The sequence below is a fragment of the Galeopterus variegatus genome, unplaced genomic scaffold (genome assembly GCF_000696425.1).
Source record: "Galeopterus variegatus unplaced genomic scaffold, G_variegatus-3.0.2 Scaffold541, whole genome shotgun sequence".
Classification (NCBI taxonomy): Eukaryota; Metazoa; Chordata; class Mammalia; order Dermoptera; family Cynocephalidae; genus Galeopterus; species Galeopterus variegatus.
In genome coordinates this window covers 445974-462986 of record NW_007726652.1, presented here as the reverse complement: position 1 = coordinate 462986, position 17013 = coordinate 445974, and the positions used below count along the sequence as shown (strand labels likewise).

General features: G+C 36.8%; 1 protein-coding gene across 1 annotated transcript in view; it reads left to right on the top strand.

Annotated features, from left to right (window-relative positions):
• The window catches only part of TMEM242 (transmembrane protein 242), a 35737-nt gene that overhangs the window by 3973 nt on the left and 14751 nt on the right, over positions 1-17013 (top strand). Inside the window, exon 3 of the mRNA XM_008569899.1 lies at positions 3622-3759. Coding sequence (XP_008568121.1) covers positions 3622-3759 — 138 coding nt within the window. The remainder of the gene's footprint in view (positions 1-3621; positions 3760-17013) is intronic.

The following is a 17013-nucleotide window of genomic DNA, read 5'->3' as shown; positions in this document are numbered from 1 at the left end:
TTGTAACACCACGGTCAAGGGCTTGGTCCCCTGTACTGGCCAGCTGCCAAAAACAAACAAACAAGCTGCTTGCTGAGTTTTCATATATTATCAGAGAAGGAAAACTATTAAAATATTCCTCTCTTTTCCAACGACATATCTGTATGAGGCCGGATCTTATTCATATAGTTCAACCGAGAAAACATTTTGCAACAGATTGAATACAGAAGCAAATATGGAAATCCAGCTGTTTTTTATTAAGCTAGACATTTAAAAGATTAATAAAACATTGCCTCTCTTTGCACTAATTTGTTTTGGAAAATAGTTATTTTTCATAAGATAGGTTTATATTAATCTATAATGGATCTACTGTTTTAACATGAATTAGTGAATAAAATTTAAGAATTTCTTAGTTTTAATTTCTAGTACATTAAATATTGATAAATATAACCCATATAATTGAAAACCTTTGGAGTCCAAGTGTAAAGGGATCCTGAAACAGGAAAGTTTGAGAACCACTGTTCTAGATATGTTATGTAAGGTTCTACCTCCCTCTGGGAAAACATTTGAATTAGAGCATTAACACACAGACCGTTTTAGAGATAAAACGGTTTGTAGAAGAACTCAGAGGTTTTAGAGCACACAGTTAATGAGTTTATACTGAGCAAGGACCAGTTTAATCTATCACTTAGGGAGTGCACTTCGAAGTCACTGCCTAGAGGTCTTCTTTAACATTATTAATAATATCTAACATTTGAGTGCTTACCATTTGCTAGCTGCTCTTTTCAGGGCTTTACTCATTTAACCTCCATCACAGCCCTGTGAGGCACTGTTACTGTGTTGTCCCCATTAAAGAGCAGGAAGCTGAAGCCCGGATGGATTAAGCAATTTGCCCAACATGGTACCCTCAATATTTGGTTACTTCTGGGGAATAAATGATACTATTTTTAGCAGTTTTGCTATTTAAATAGACTTCTGTCCACTAGCTTGGGAATATAATACAGATTCAAATTGCAACCCAAAAGGACATTAAAATGATCAATTTTTCAGATGGGGATTGTATACCGCGTTTATTTCAGGAGGATAATCATCCCCTTACTGTCTTATTTTCATTATCTTAGCTGAGTCTCATGCTAAAAAACTGGAAGTTGAAAAGCAGTAGGTTAAGTGCTGAATGAACATTCATTTTTCTTTGCAATTTCTTGAATAAGCAGAAAGAATAAGGTGCAAGCTAGGGTGGCCACGTACTCATAATCTACTCTTAAGCTTCTTTGATCTATTAAAAAAGGTGAAGATTTTTTTTTAACTGGTACATTTCAAATTTGTATAAAATCAGTCTCATAAAATTTTGAGACTAAATGAGGTGAAAAGAGTGTGCATATTATATGTCTACTTGGTTAAAACAATTGAAGAAAATATGGAATTAATATATATATATGCACACATATGAAGTTTACTTATCTAAAATAATTTGGTGTCCCTGCATATCTAATATTATGGCATAGCAAAAAATTTATCAAATAGCTGAGTTATGCAAGACCCATTTATGTAATAAGTAGATAAAAAGGGCAAGTTGTCCTTTATCTTTCTGATATAGTCACATTTCTAAGAAATTATAAAAATAAATCTTTTAAAAATATATATTTCATATATTATAAAAACACAGCTAGCTATTTCTGTAATGTAAACACATCAAAATATTATATAAGATAAGAATGCTATATAGGGGAAATAACTAGAACATTCTTTTTAAAAATCCATTTGATTTACATAAAATTCATCCCAGGATTAAACAAAAAAAGCTTAAAATATGAATCTTATTTGTAAGTATGCAGTCAGCCTTCTGACAAACTGAACAATTTGGTCATAATAGTTCCTACATATGTGAATAATGGATCAATTCTTGTCACCTTCTTTCTCAAAGGGTCCTGGTAAGTATTAGAAGATAAGGGGCACCCATGTCTTCAGGCTCAAGAGGTATTATATTTTTTTTAGTTTTAAAAAATTTTTTTGTTTTTATTTATTTGTTTTTTAATTTACAGGAGATATAGAAAATAATTTTTTGTTTTATCTGGGAGATACCAAGTAGCATAACTGCAGTGTGATTTGTTAAATTTAACTTCCATATACAGATGCCTTAATTTTAACTGAAATTTTAAAAAAACATGGCAGTGAGAAAAAATACAGCTTTTACTTTTTATATACATATGTGTGTGTGTGCAGTGTGATTTGTTAAATTTAACTTCCATATACAGATGCCTTAATTTTAACTGAAATTTTTAAAAAACATGGCAGTGAGAAAAAATACAGCTTTTACTTTTTATATACATATGTGTGTGTGTATATATATATATATATGTGGCTGGCATGTGTAGCTGTATCTAAGGATCTTTTAAAGCAACATTATTTTTTAGCAAGTCAGTCTTTTCCTGCAGCAAATCAACCAACATTCATTTTGAAAATTTTCAACAGGGTGTATGAATGTCATGTGACATTCTCCCCCAGAGGAAAAAGCTTGAGATAAAGCTTATGACTAGACTTTTTACTACTTAATAAGGCAGATCAATTTTTAACATCGTTTCCACTAAAATTCATTTTTGGAAGCATGTAAACAATAACTAATATTTCATCTCACAGTATATGAGACTGATATTACACAAATATGACATGTACCTATTTTTTAAAAACATCTTAGTTAAGCAGAAATAAGATTTTATTGTGAATATTTTTATACATAATTATCTTTTTTATTTGATTTAGTAAAACAAATGTGGGTTTATGTAGACTTTAAAATAAAATTTAGGCCAAAGCATTTATCAGCACCGCACTCTCCCGAGTAGGCCAAAGCATTTAAACTGACTCAGGTTTAATAATATTTGGTAATGTTACTGCTTATGGATGAAAACTCAGGCCAATTAAAAGTCAGTGCATCTATGTGAGCTCTGTGGTATCTAGGGAACCACTCTGAAATTATAGCAATATGGGAAAAGGGGTAAGATAGAGGATATTGTTTTTATCATGGAAAATGTCTAAAGAAGTCTTTCCATGATTTGATTGGGTCTAAGGTATATCTACAAAAAATGTAAGTCAGCAAATCCTGAGTACCTGCTAGCTCTCAGCATGGTGCTAGGTGTGGGGATGCAGAGAAGCAAAGCAGAGGCTTTCTGTGTGCCTTGGACAGCATTCACAGTCACATACCGTAGATGCAGAAGAAAAACTGGTATTAAGAAATAGTTTGAGCAATATAAGAAAAATTATTCTAAAAAAGAGCACTTTAGTAAATGGAAATTTATTTCTAGATGGAAGACAGGATGTCATAAAATTGCTATCTCTTATCAGATTAGCTAATTATTTTAATGTCATTCTGATGAACATGCCAATGAATGGGGGATAGAGAAATCTTGACAGAATGTTCTAGGGATTTGCTGGAAGAATTAACAGGCACAGTGCCTTGCATACTTAAGTATTTGTCAGTCAGAGAAATCACGCAATTATTAAGCAGCAAAGCTGGTTTTTGACCTTGGGTTAATCTGGCTTCCAAATGTATTGCTTACACAGAGAGTAATTAATTTCAAGCACTCCCAGGGTATTTATCTTTCTGACCTGATTATTTTTACTCACACCTTTCTATCTTCATTTCAGGGAAGTATGGCCACGGCTGCCTTACCGGAGAGTGGGTCTTGCCTTGCCTTGCGAGCTCTGGGCTGGGGCTCACTTTATGCATGGTGTGGTGTTGGTGTGATCAGCTTCGCAGTCTGGAAAGCTTTAGGAGTTCACAGTGTAAGTAACTGCAGTCTTGTAATTGGTATCTGGATGTTTATTGTACTTTCTGTGGTCTAAATTTTCCTGGTTTTCAAATTTACATATAGTCCAGTCATTGCCTTAAGAAATGATGACAGAGAATGTGATGAAATTCTTATTAAATAACTAGGCAACTTCCCATTGCTAATAAATCATAAATAACTAATTTAAACTTTCAAAGGTGATGAAACTTCAAATGTAATTCAGTAATGGCAAATGACAAATTTATAGCTGATATTCTATATAAATTGATGTTAGCTACTTGTTCAATAAAACTAGTAATGTGGAACAACTTTCTACGCTGTTTGACATCCATATATATAAATGTCCTTGTAAAATAGTTAAAGCATTTTAAAATTATTTAAATTACAAATGTGTTTACACATTATTGGAAAAAATTTTAAAAGCTTGTATATGCATGTATGTATGTATGTATGTGTGTGTGTGTATATATATAAAATTTATACACCAAGTTAAAAAGCTATACATTAAGAAACATTGGCTTTTTTTTTTTTTAAACAGCTGATAGAAAGTTCTGTGGACCAGGCTTTTCATGACAGGTGGGAATTATTCTAAACAAGAGAAGGGCTTTAGTAAATGAAATAAGAAGCAGTGGTGGAGTTGATGAAGAGAGGTTCTGGATACATTTCCGAGGTAGAGTCCACAAGGATTTGTTATAGATTGGATGTGGAGTGTGAGAGAAAAAGTGAAGTCAAAGATGTCTCTAAGACTTTTGGCCTGAGCAACTGGAAAACAGATGGGGACCAGTATGAAAGGAACAGGTCAGGTGTTGGAGAATAATATCAGGAGCTCAGTGTAGCATTTTTGAGTTTCAGGTATGTTAGACAGCCAAGTGGAAAGTCAAGTAAGCAGTTAGATACAGAAGTTCAGAATTCAGGGGAGAGGTATAAGGTGAAGGTATAAATTTGAGATTCATTAGTATATGGGTAGTACTAGGGTACTTCAAAGAATTCATGGACAAATAGAATTGAAAGATAATATGAATCTTTCTGTGAACTTTTTGAAGACCTCTCCTATTTAAAGCCATGAGATCAGATGAGCTCACCATGGCAGTGAGGGTAGTAAGAAAAGAGAAGCATCTGAGGAAGGAGTTCTTGGGCACTGCTAAGGTTTAGAGGTTGGGGAATAAGGAAAAAGTAGCAAAAGAGATTTCCCTGCCAGAGAGGTAGGTAAAACTAGAACGGTGACTTGGACATCAAGTGACGAAAACATTTCCAGGAGAAGCAATTGACTGAGTTGTATTCCGGTGATAAGTTACGTAAGATGAGGACTGCTAATGCACTGAGGTTAACACTGTGGTGGTCATTGGTGAAATGGTGGGGTAAAGTCTAAGTGGAGCGGATTCAGTATGTACAGACACTTCTTGAGTTTTGCTGTAAAGTGAAGGAAAGATATAGGGCCATAGCTAGAAGTAGGAGTAGGGTCAGGAGTTGTTTTTTTTGGGAGTTTTGCTGTAAAGTGAAGGAAAGATATAGGGCCATAGCTAGAAGTAGGAGTAGGGTCAAGAGTTGTTTTTGTTGTTTTTTTTGTGTGTGTGTGTGTGTGTGTGTTTAAGTTGGGAGAGTTAACAGCATGTGTGTGCTGCTGGAAGTTCATCAGAGAGGGAGGAACTGAGGCAAGTGGGGGGAATTGCTGGAGCAGCCTCATAGGCATTATTAAGTGTTTCACATTTAGCTTAATAACTAACATAGGCATTATTGTACTTTTCACTCAAAATACACTGATAAACAAATGATGGTACTTTTCTCCTAGTCTGACTAACCTTATTTTTAAAGTAACTTTGCTCGCTGGTCATCATTTGTATCAATAAATGGTATTTGGAAAAGACTGAAAACCTGTGACTGAAGATTTTTGATGATTTTTGCTGTTATCTCAATTCTGCCTTTGACCCATATAAAATCTCTTCTTCCATTTCAGCCATTATAACAGACATTTTACATGTAGCAGATTACTTAATCTTCCTAGTAACTATATAGTAGATACTTATATCCCCCATTTTATAAATGAGGAAAGTAGGACTCAAAGAGGTTGAGTCACTTGCCTAAGATCACATAGCTTGTAATTGGCAGAGTCAAGATTTGAACCCAGGTCTGAGTCTTCAGAACCTAGGTTTTTTCCAACTTTACCTCCTTTTGCTAAAATGCGAAATAAAGGAGTATGTGGAAGGGGCCAGGCTGAGAGGAAGGAGGTAATGAATTTGGTTTTGGTTGTGACCCAGTTCACACAGTTCTTGATAACGTGGCAAGGTTTTCTGGATATCTTCAATGTGGGCCTCATTTCCCAACATTAATAATTAATGTCAGTCTAGTTTAGCACTGGCCGTTCTTTTCCTATAAAAGAGAAGACCACCTTTGAAGCTATCATCTTTAGTAGAAAAATGCTTAGGATATAGTAATTAATTAAAAAGCAGGATTCATATCTGGATATGTGAGCAGTTATTTGAAAACAAAATAAACTGGGAGGAAAAATGTCTGGTAGAAATATGTAAATGAATCGTGGGCATTTGAGTGAATTTTTTATTTTACTTTCCCACATGTTTCTTAAATATGTATTATTTTACCAGTAATACTACTTTCTTAAAAACTGTTCAAGATTTTATTATTTTGTACTGAAAATAAAGAATAACTGCCTAGGAATTTATAAAACTTCCTTGACTACATATGAAACTACTTGGGAGGCATGCAAATACTTAGTAATAAAGTTATGAAGCTTCTAGTTTCTGTAAAAATGACAGTCTTAGCACTTTATACTGACTGCATAGAATTGATAGGTATTGTTTCCAGTGTTTAGTAATGTAGGTCATAAAATGAGTACTGAAAGTTTAAGGTTTTTGAAAATATGAGTAGTCTCTGGAAGAGTCAAGAATGAATCAATCCAAATTTTCACAGACCAACAAAATTAGGTTATTTAAATTAAATGATATACTTGAGAATTTGGGCTTTATGGGCTTGACAGTGCTATTTTAGTTCCTAGAATATGATCTTTGTTTTATGGCACTAACAAGAGGATTATTGCCTAAATAAAATACCTTAGGGAGGAAAAAGTATTTTCTGATTGGCACTACTGAATATAAGAATATATAGAATCCTTTTATATTCATCTTCATGTCTAACTAAAAAGAGGAAATGCAGATACACTTTCTCCCTGTACATAGGTTATTAGGCGTATCAGTTTGATCTCCACATCTAAGTCTCATAGAAAAATGAACCCACTGAGACCTTTTCAGGCGCACATCTTTTAAAGGCAGTAGTGCTTATTAATTTGTTGATTTGTTCACTCAAAAGTCATTTGTGGGCCTACCCTGTGCCAAGCACTGGTCTAAGACAAGGCTTCTCAGTAGACTGGTATCATCTAAATCTTGACCTGTTGACTTTCAAAGCAAATTCTTATGATATGACCCTGCTCTGAGGCTTGAGGAGAGCAATATACTTCAGCTCTGCATTTAAGAGAGTTTTGATGATAATTATGAGGTTGCCCTGAATCCAATGATGAATTTTTATCACTATGTACTGCCTCTTATTGGGAAATAACATCTTTCTATGACTAAGGAAAACAGTCTTAGTCAGAAAATGTTGAACAGAAATGTCCTAGTCTATGTACTCAGTAAATAGTTGAGATAATTATTCTAGGTAAGTGCAGGTAAATCAAAATCAACTCCAAGGTCAAATAATTGTTGGTAGCTACCTTGAATTTTATTAAATCTTTGATATAAGCCCAGTTCCAAAAAAAGAAGGGTGCCATCTAATGGCTGACCTCTAGCAGCTGGATGAAAGTGCTTATACTTCCTATTTTAATTCACAGCTACATCTGCTGGCCTAAAAGGGAACATGTTAAAAATGCTTAAAGCGAAACGCTTCAGTTTCTTAAAAATATTTTGGTTTTACTTTTTGTTTATTCATAATTGTGGAATTTCACTTCACGTAGAACATATAAAATACATTGAATATAAATATACACCCATATTTTACACAACAGCATAGCATTTAACCAGAGGTTCCAGAGAAGGAAAGCTAGTGCAGGCTATGGTGTTAGCTGACAAAAGCAGATTAAGTTTGCCCAGGATTTAAGATGGGACCCTCCCTGCTTTTGGGTAGAAATTAATTCAAGTTCAACATCCACCCTGCTCCCTTGACCAGACTTTGGGCCAGTAAGCACAGCCTGATTGCTGAGTACTGGTTCATCAACTACTTTGCATTATGGTATTTTATCATTTGATTATGATTGAGGTAGCATTAATTTTATCACAGTAACTTAATTAAGAAAAAAAAGATGAACACTTCCTGTGGGTTAATGGTCCCCTAAATCAGATGTGCACATGATCCTGGCAGACTTGACTGTTGAGGCCGGGTGAGTGCACGCTGGGGCAGTATGGTTAGATTGTTATATCACAGCAGATAGTTTAAGTTCAGAGAGTAGTTGATATGAATGCTCTAAGGAACTCTAGTGGTACTGTTAATTTCCTAATTATTGAAGGAAAAGAAGAAACCATGCCATTGACAGTTACTCAAGAGCAATGACTTTTTAACCTTTTTACCTTTTATTACTTACCAGGTAGATATTGATACATGAAGGATTTCTGAAGAGGTTTAGCTTATTTACAGCTAGACTACCTTGTCTTGTTTTCTCCCCTTAGAAGGAGAAACATTAGGTGTCTAAACAATTCCTGGCTAATATGATTGGAACTTTATAGAAGGGAGCATGCGCTATGCCTGTGGACCGTGATCTACTTTTGTCTGTGAGGAGGTTGTCATATCAAGGTACTGACTAGCAGGATCACCACTGCTACCCTTTACTGTGGCTTGTATAGAATGTACTCATGATGCCTGATGTAGTAAGAATTTATAGATAATTTACAGCTGTTGCCTTCATAGGAGCTAAAATCTCAATCATAATAAAAACCAAGAATGAAAATGTTCTTATTATGAAATATTTTAAATTGTCTGGAGATTTAAATTTTAAAATTAATGTATATATGGAAGTTTTTGATTTGTTATTTACCCTTTTACCATGGGATAAAGAGGTATTTGTCTTTATTTACATATATTGGTGTTTATTTTTAAAGAAAAATATATTTAGGACCTTTTTTTAAAAAAGAAAAAAAGGCAGGTTAGTTTTTTTGTAAAAATATGTATTCGTTGTTTACAAAAATAAGTAGAAAAGTATAGAAAAGGAAACAAAAATCACCAGAAATCCCACTGAGGTGTAATCACTAATTATGTTAGGAAATCCTTTCAGACCTCCTTCTGAAGGCACATTCACATAATTGTATAGAAATGCTGTACATGCTACTCTGGAATCTTTTTTCACTGAACAGTCACAGGAACATCTTTCCAAGCAGAGTATATAAATCTCCATCACTTTTAATAACTACATGGTATTCTATTGTATATTATAATCTACTTAATCAGTCTCCTGCCAATGGCATTTAGATTGTAATTTTTCACTGTTAAACATCATAGTGAACCTGTATGCATACATCTTATTGCACTTTTCTTGACCGAGAAATTTGTCCTAAAGACAGAAGATGTTATTGTTGAGTCAAAGTGCATTTTAAAAATATTTTTGATATGTGTTGCTAAGTGGCCCCCCCCAAAGAAGATGTTATTGTTGAGTCAAAGTGCATTTTAAAAATATTTTTGATATGTGTTGCTAAGTGGCCCCCCCCAAAAAAGTTTATATAGTTTAGAAGAGATCAGCAATGCATACAAGCTTCCTAGCACCCTTGCCATTAGTGGCTTCTATTACTCTGAAATTTTTGCCAATCTGATAGTTAGAAAATTATCTTTTTTTACTGCATCTCTCCTCCTATAAAGGCTTTTATGGAAATAATTTGTGGTGGATTCTTGCAAGCCTCTCCAGGCCCCAGACTTACCTTCTCATCTGCTGATAGAGGTTGCTGCTTTCTCAAGAGCCCAGGCCTCCTTTTCTTTAAAACACAAACAGTAAAACATGTAAATAAAACAGATATATTTTAAATATTTCTCTAAAACTAGGTATTTGACTTTCCTATTCTAAGAGAAAGCCTTTTAAGGGTAGTAATATCTTTTCTCTAGGACAATATCAGATGCACTCTAATAAAATTTATTTTCTCCACTTTTCTTTTTTGTAGCTTCTGCTAGGTATAACTTTTATGTTAATAGTTAGTCTCATTTCTTAGTAACCTCATGACCAGCCTGAAGGCTTTTGCTAATTACAGTCAAGTTTCTTTCTTTTGACTTTTTACCAATTTGTTTTACCAATATTCCAATATATCTCTTATTAGTATATTCCTGCACTATTATTATTTATTCATTTCAAATGAAGGAGTATTGTAGAGTGACTGCTCGAACCCCACATGTAAGTAAAACTATGGAAAAACTTAGAAGTTTTTAACTTTGAAGATATCTAAGAAGGGAAATAAACCTTACATGCCATATACTTTTCATTGGATTAGATCAATGATTAAAAACAAATCCAAGTCTCCTGGCAACTTGTTTAATGGTAGCCACTTCTGAGTGATCTGCAGGGGAAGTCTGAAAAGCAGCTGAAACATTTCCCTTCTGTGTCCTGGCCTAATCTAATTTCATTACTTCCAAAGAGCTCTACTAGCTTCTGCCCCGGGAAGCAAGCTGTAATTTGTTATTCTGATTACCATAAGTCAACATACTTGGCCTCATTTCCTCTTCTTGATAGTACTTACTAGAACTCCCAGAACACAGTCATCATGATCTTGCAAAGGTAGTTCCATCTGTCAAGCTCTTGGGCTTTCAAACAGCTTAAGGACTGAGGAATATTTTCCTGGAATCATACTGAAATGAATTGGATGCATCACTGTGCATCAGTTATTAAGTTCAAGTCTGAGGTAACAAGAACATCTCTATAACCCTGATTTCCAATTCCATTGCAGCTCTACTGGGCTTAACATCATGATGGGCAGAGGCACTTGATGTAAATGTGGAGGGACAATTTGGTGACAGAGAGACCGAATCACAGGGACTTGCTCAGTTTAAAATGAGAGAGAATGACCCATGGTTTTTTTTTTTTTTTTTTTTTAGTCAAAGTGGGAGGAGTCAGCTGTTTGGGCCTATTTACAAAATACCTCTTTAAAAATCCACAGGTTTCTTTTTATAAGTAAATAGGGCCCCAAGCATTTTATAAAACGGGAATGTGCAAGAAGTAATAAGGAAAGATAAGCTTTGTCATAAAAGCCTTCTTGTTCAGAGGCTTGGCACAAATCAGGCTTAGCCTTCTCAAGAATGTTCCCAGCCTTACTCTATAGGAGGAATGGTATCTTTGATTTCACTTGGGTTTTCTTTTTTCATTGTCCTTATTCCTTGTACTGAGCTTAGAAAACTAGGCTCACATAAGCAGATTTCTTTAAATAAAGCATTGTGGACTGAAGGCCTGATAATGTATGCTTTCCCCTTAAGCTTCATTTTAAAAGCTACCTATTATTGGTAGTCACTTGCAAGTATCTAAAACTCTGTGAAACAATATTATATTAATATATGTTGATACATTTATATATATAATTATTCATTTACCAGTATATCAGAAAATGAAGTGTTCTCTCAAACTGAATTTTCCTAACTGAAATATTTCTAATAATTTCAGGAAGAAGTCTTTTTTAATGTGGTATAAATTGTGTTGAGCATAATTTAACTCTTCTCGATGACTCATATATCAGTTATTGCTTCTAACAAATTCTGGGCTTTTATAGTTCTTCTTTTATTCTTTTTATAATTTTTCTCCATCCTAGTTTGGCTCTTGCTTGTTGCTTCTGACTGTCCCATTTACTTCTGAAATGCTGCTGCTGTATTCTACACACAGTTATTATGCTTAAGGTTCCTTCCTTTGCCCTGGTCTTTTCTCCTTCACTTCCCTTGTCTTTTCTCCAGCCACTCCAGTGACTTCATCCACACCCTGAGCTCTAGGCTCTCGGGCCCAGTGATGGGACACTGATACTTGGATGTCCTGCAGGCATCACGTGTGTTCCCAACTGAACCATTATTTACCCCCAACCTGCAGCCTACTCCTGGATCATTCTTCCCATGAATGGCAGTATCATCCTCAGAGCTGCCCAGAGAGAAAAGCCAGCTTGCCATTCATGACCACACACTTTCTCACCCCATTATGTAATCAGTCATCACGTCTTCTTTCTTCCTCCATAGCCACTCCATTCATGACCACACACTTTCTCACCCCATTATGTAATCAGTCATCACGTCTTCTTTCTTCGCACCTCCATAGCCACTATAGTTGGGGGCACCTTCTTGGCCTGAGATGGTCATACAGCTCTCTTCTCTCTGCCTCCTGCCTTGCCTCCCTGCAGCCCCTCTCCACACGACTGCCAGAGTGCTCTGGCTTCATTTTCCCCAGACTTCACCTGCATCTGTACCATACACTCTGCCTTTCTTCCTGTTACCAGGGATGAAATGTCCATGCTGTTACCAAAGGCTCACCCTGCCATTTGGACATTAGAGCCCACCCTTGACATCTGCCCCAGTACCTTGTTCCTGTCATTATCCTCAGCCTTAGCTGATTGTCAGTTTTTCCCTCTCTGCTGCAGTGTGTACCAACATGCTCTAGTGTCTCCCACCTATAAGAATTCTCTCTCTTGGTATTCCTTATTCTCCTCCAGCTACCAGCCCGTTTGTCCACTCCTCTTCACAGAAAAAAATTTTCTTAAAGAGTTGTCTATGGTCACTGTCTCCATTTCCTCCCTTCTGTCCTCAGACCAGCTTCTTGCCCCAGCACTGAGCTGAACTGCTGTTTTCCAGGTCGCCAGGTGCAGGTGTTATCTTTATCCTCTGTTATTTGACCTTCCAACAACATTTGAGACAATTGAACATTCTCTCCTTCAGGAAACACTGTCCCCTAACTTTTGAGACACCTTTGACCTCACTGGCTGCTTTTGCCCGCCCCCTTTGCTGGCCCTTCCCCTGGCCGACCTCTAAGTGCTACAGTGTCCAGTGGCTTCATACTTACAGTTTTGTTGTGTTCTCCATCTGTCTTCAGTCCCTCGGTTCTCTCATCCTGTTCCTGGCATTTTAAAACAATTTGCACAATCTCACCATATCAAAATATATAGCTCTAGCCCTGACCTTCAGACTTGCCTCTCAACTGCATGTTATACATCTTCACTGTGTGCCTCACAGGTGTGTCAGATGACCCATGTCCCAGCTAGAGCTTTTGATTTCTTCATCTCCCTCCCAACTTGATTCTCCTTTAGTCTTCTCCCTTTCAGTAAATGCCATCATCATCCCAGCCCCCACAGTTCAAACCAAAAACCCAGGCGAGAATGCTCAAGATTCTCTCGTCTCCCTTCCCCACCATCTACTCCATGAGTAAGTCCTGTGTGTCAGCCCTATTGCTGAACGTGGCCTGACTCCTTTTCCCTCTCTCCACCTCTGTTCATCTTTTGCATGGCGTATTGAAAGAGTTTCCTGTCTAGTCTCCCAGCCTCTCCATTACTTTCCCTAGAATTTTTTCTCTACGTAGCAGCCAGAAATTTTAAAATGTAAGTCAGATCATGCCACTCCTTTATAAAACCCTTCACTGGCTTCCTGTTGAAGGTTTATGTGTTGTGGCCCCACCTACCTCCCTGACCTCAGCTTGAACCTCCACAGTTCACCCCATGCCATCCCTCCCCACCACACTCCAGCCCTGCCAGGCTTCTTGTTTCAACACACCAGGCTTATTCCTGCTTAGGGCCTTTATTCTAGCTCTGCCCAGGAAACTCCTTCCCCAGGTCCTTGTACAGCTGGCTCTTTGTTGCCATCCAAAGTTTCAACCACAGTTTATTTCATCTTCTCAGAGAAGCTTCCCTAGACCATGTGATCTAAAATAAAGTAGCCTGTTCACTCCCATCATTTATCCTGTTCGTGGTTATATCCTGTACCTGTAACAGTGCCTAACACATAGTAGGTGTTTAGTAAACATTTGTTGGATGAAATCTAATCACATCACTTACACTGTTTTAGTGGCTCCCTCTTCCCTTGAGAATAAGGTCCAAATTCCTTGGAATGGTTTATGAGCCTCTCTGTGAGCTGGCTCTTGCTTATTCCTTAACTCATTGGTTCTCAACTGGAGGCAAAATTATCCCCCCACCCTCAGAAGATATGTGGCAATGTCTGGAGACACTTTGGTTGTCATACCTAGGGTGGTGCTTCTGGCATTTACTGGACAGAGGCCAAGGATACTGCTAAACATCCTATAATGCACAGGACAGGTGCCCACAAGGAATTGAATTGTCTAAAATGTCAGTAGGGCTGCTGTTCACAGTCTTAACTGTGTCTCTCCTAAGGCTTCTATCACACTCAGAATACTGGCCATGCTGAAAGACTGTTTTTCCTAGCTCTGAGTCTTGTCCTTGCCAGTCCCCACCTGGAGCATCTTTTTCTCTCCTCATAGTGCCCCACTGCTGACTCTGTTTTTTTTTTCCTTTTTTGTCTTTTTTTGTGTGACCGGCAACGGATCGCAACCCTCAGTGTCGCGCCCGTACCGGGCCGGGACCGGCAATGGGATCGCAACCCTCGGTGTTGCACCCGCACCTCGCTCAGCCAGTGAGCGGCCGGTCTGTATGTGGGATCCGAACCCTTGGCGGGAGCGCCACCGCACTTCCCAAGCGGCGCACTACAGCAGTGCGCCCCCGGGCCGGCCCTGACTCTGTTTTTTTGCCCAGACAGAGTCTTGGGGCAAATTGATTAACCTTTAAAATGTGGTGTTAATTTATTTTGGCAGTTTTGAGTTTATAAAGGTAACTTAAGTTTCTACCTCAAGGTGAAAGTAACTTCCATACACAAACATATTCTTCATGTCATTCTTTTGGATGAAAAAAGCTGTTGTTTCTGAGGACTATAGTGTGACACATTACTTAATGACAGAGAACAGATGAGAATAATAAATTAATAAGACAGCTCCTATGCAGTTAGAATATATATCTGTGAAGTGAAACCTCAATTTTTCAGTAGAATTTAGGATATAGAACTATATCCTAATGAATTTTTAATTTCTTTTTCATGTTTTGTGCCAATTAAGATATTTCCTTTTTTCCCTTTTTAATGATTAATATAAGTGGCTCTTTTACATTGCATCCAGAAATTATTTATAGGATGATGTCTTTAAAGGACAAAATCGTGACTTGGGTAATTTATTAGAAGAGCTTGCCAATTCATTTTATAATATTTAAGTACTGTAAATAGGAAGTCTACCCCAGTGTTGCTTTTTGAATTAACATTGTACCTCTGTTTGACTCAGAGGCAGACTCTGCGGCCCCACTTTGTCCTCCCAGTATTCCCAGTGCTGCTGACAAAGGAAAATACTTCCATGCACTGAGATTTGTAAAGACCCCCCACATGAGGATTAATTACAAAGATATATAGATTTTGGTATCTATGAGCAAAAGAATTACAGCCACTACTTTGTTTTAAAATTATAATTTACATTTTATATTTTTTAAATCACAAAGAAAACTTTTAAAATAATTGTGTTTATATAATGCTTTCCTTGCATGCTGGTGAGTTTATAGCCTATTTCAGATCAGTTTATAATATAAGCTACCACTGCTATCATTGCATCTTTTTTCCCCCAAATCAATGGTTTCATGTGCTGATTATTTTTTTAAAGCTTTCCAAAGAACGAAACATTTTAAATAATTTTAAAAGATAAAAATATTCTCTCTGCCATTGCACATTTATTTTACTGTGTTTCTAGCACTGTGGTGTTCTTTTTTGTGGGGGTGGAGTATGTTTTAATTTGGTGAAGGTAGGTATTGGATTTGAAAATAGTTAAGAAATCTTAGAGCTTATCCATTGCTTTATTTGGAACTTATGCATCAACCTTGCTAAGCATGCTACCCCACAGTGGCACCATCTACCTATTTTATTTACTCCAGTGTTTGGCACTCTATCACCAGGTGGGTTCTCTAGCCCTGCCTTTCCATCTCTCTCTCTCACCTTTTAGCTTTTTATCTAGTCTTACTCAGTTCTATTGCTATTACTCATTCTTATCTACCATAAACATTTACTGAATCCATACTCATTTGCCCAGTTCTGTTTAGAGGCCAGGGATATGCTGGTAAATAAAAGGTGATCCCTCTTGGAGTGACGCATTCATGAGTATTTTATAGTTAGTTTTGTGTGATAATTCTGTAATAGAGATACAAAGTACAATGGTGACATGGGATTTTAAAAAGTCAGTTTTGCTTGGGGGATTAGCTAACATTTGTGAGAGGATGGAATGTTAGAAATGGACTCCTAGAATGAAAAAGGACAGGGGGAGCTGGGTGTGAGTCCAAGTGGAAGGAATAGAGTGAGTGGCTTATTTGCAGCCATTCCTGGTCCAGAGACTTATTGGTCATCTTCATTTCTTGCTTCCTCCCGCCTGAGTGGTGTAACCAAAGATATTAAGATGCAATCTTGCTGTCAGCTATAATATTCTACTGCATTTTGAGTAGATAATTTGACTTAGGTTTTCAATTCAAAAGGAATAATGAGCCACCTAAGATAGAAAGTCATTAGGGAGCTGTCCAGCTATATTTGGCTTTCCACATCTTTCAGCAGACCTAAATCTGCTCCGGAGGTCATCTTTTCATCTTTGCAAGTGCTCTCCTTTTTATCTCAAGACTGATTGTAAATAAAAAAGCTGCTTTGTTCAGTGTATTTTTTATTTTGGAGAGTTATTTTTTTTCCCTCAAAACTGATTTAGTGTGACTAAGGGAAAAAACTGAAGAGGCAGGTATCATAGATTGTATTTCTGAAGAGGTTCAAACTCTAGAAAGAAAATTACTAAAGAAAGAAGCCATCTAGCTAAGAGTCTCTATGTTCTTGAACTTCATGCTCAAGAACACTTTCTTGGAAAATTACTTGACTGGTCAAAGGAATCATTATAGGAAGAAGGTGGGAACAGGCATCAGGTTAAAACATTTCAAGTTATGACTGGGATAAAAGAAATGACAGGTATAAAAAGTTGGTCTTTTTAAAGGATCCCTCTAAAATGTTGGTCACCATTAAATAAAAATCATTTTTTAAATAACAGTTTTTAATTTGACAAATGGGTTACCATAAATCTGACTGCAAGAGCAGAGAAAATTCATGTATCTGGTGCTTTTACCATTTTTTGTGTTAAGGAGCTTATGGCTCTGTACCACCTAACAGGGTGTCTGGTCTCTACTGTCATGGCAAGTGAGTCAACACGGCCAGCAAGTGTCACTGAAATGGGATTGCTGCAACT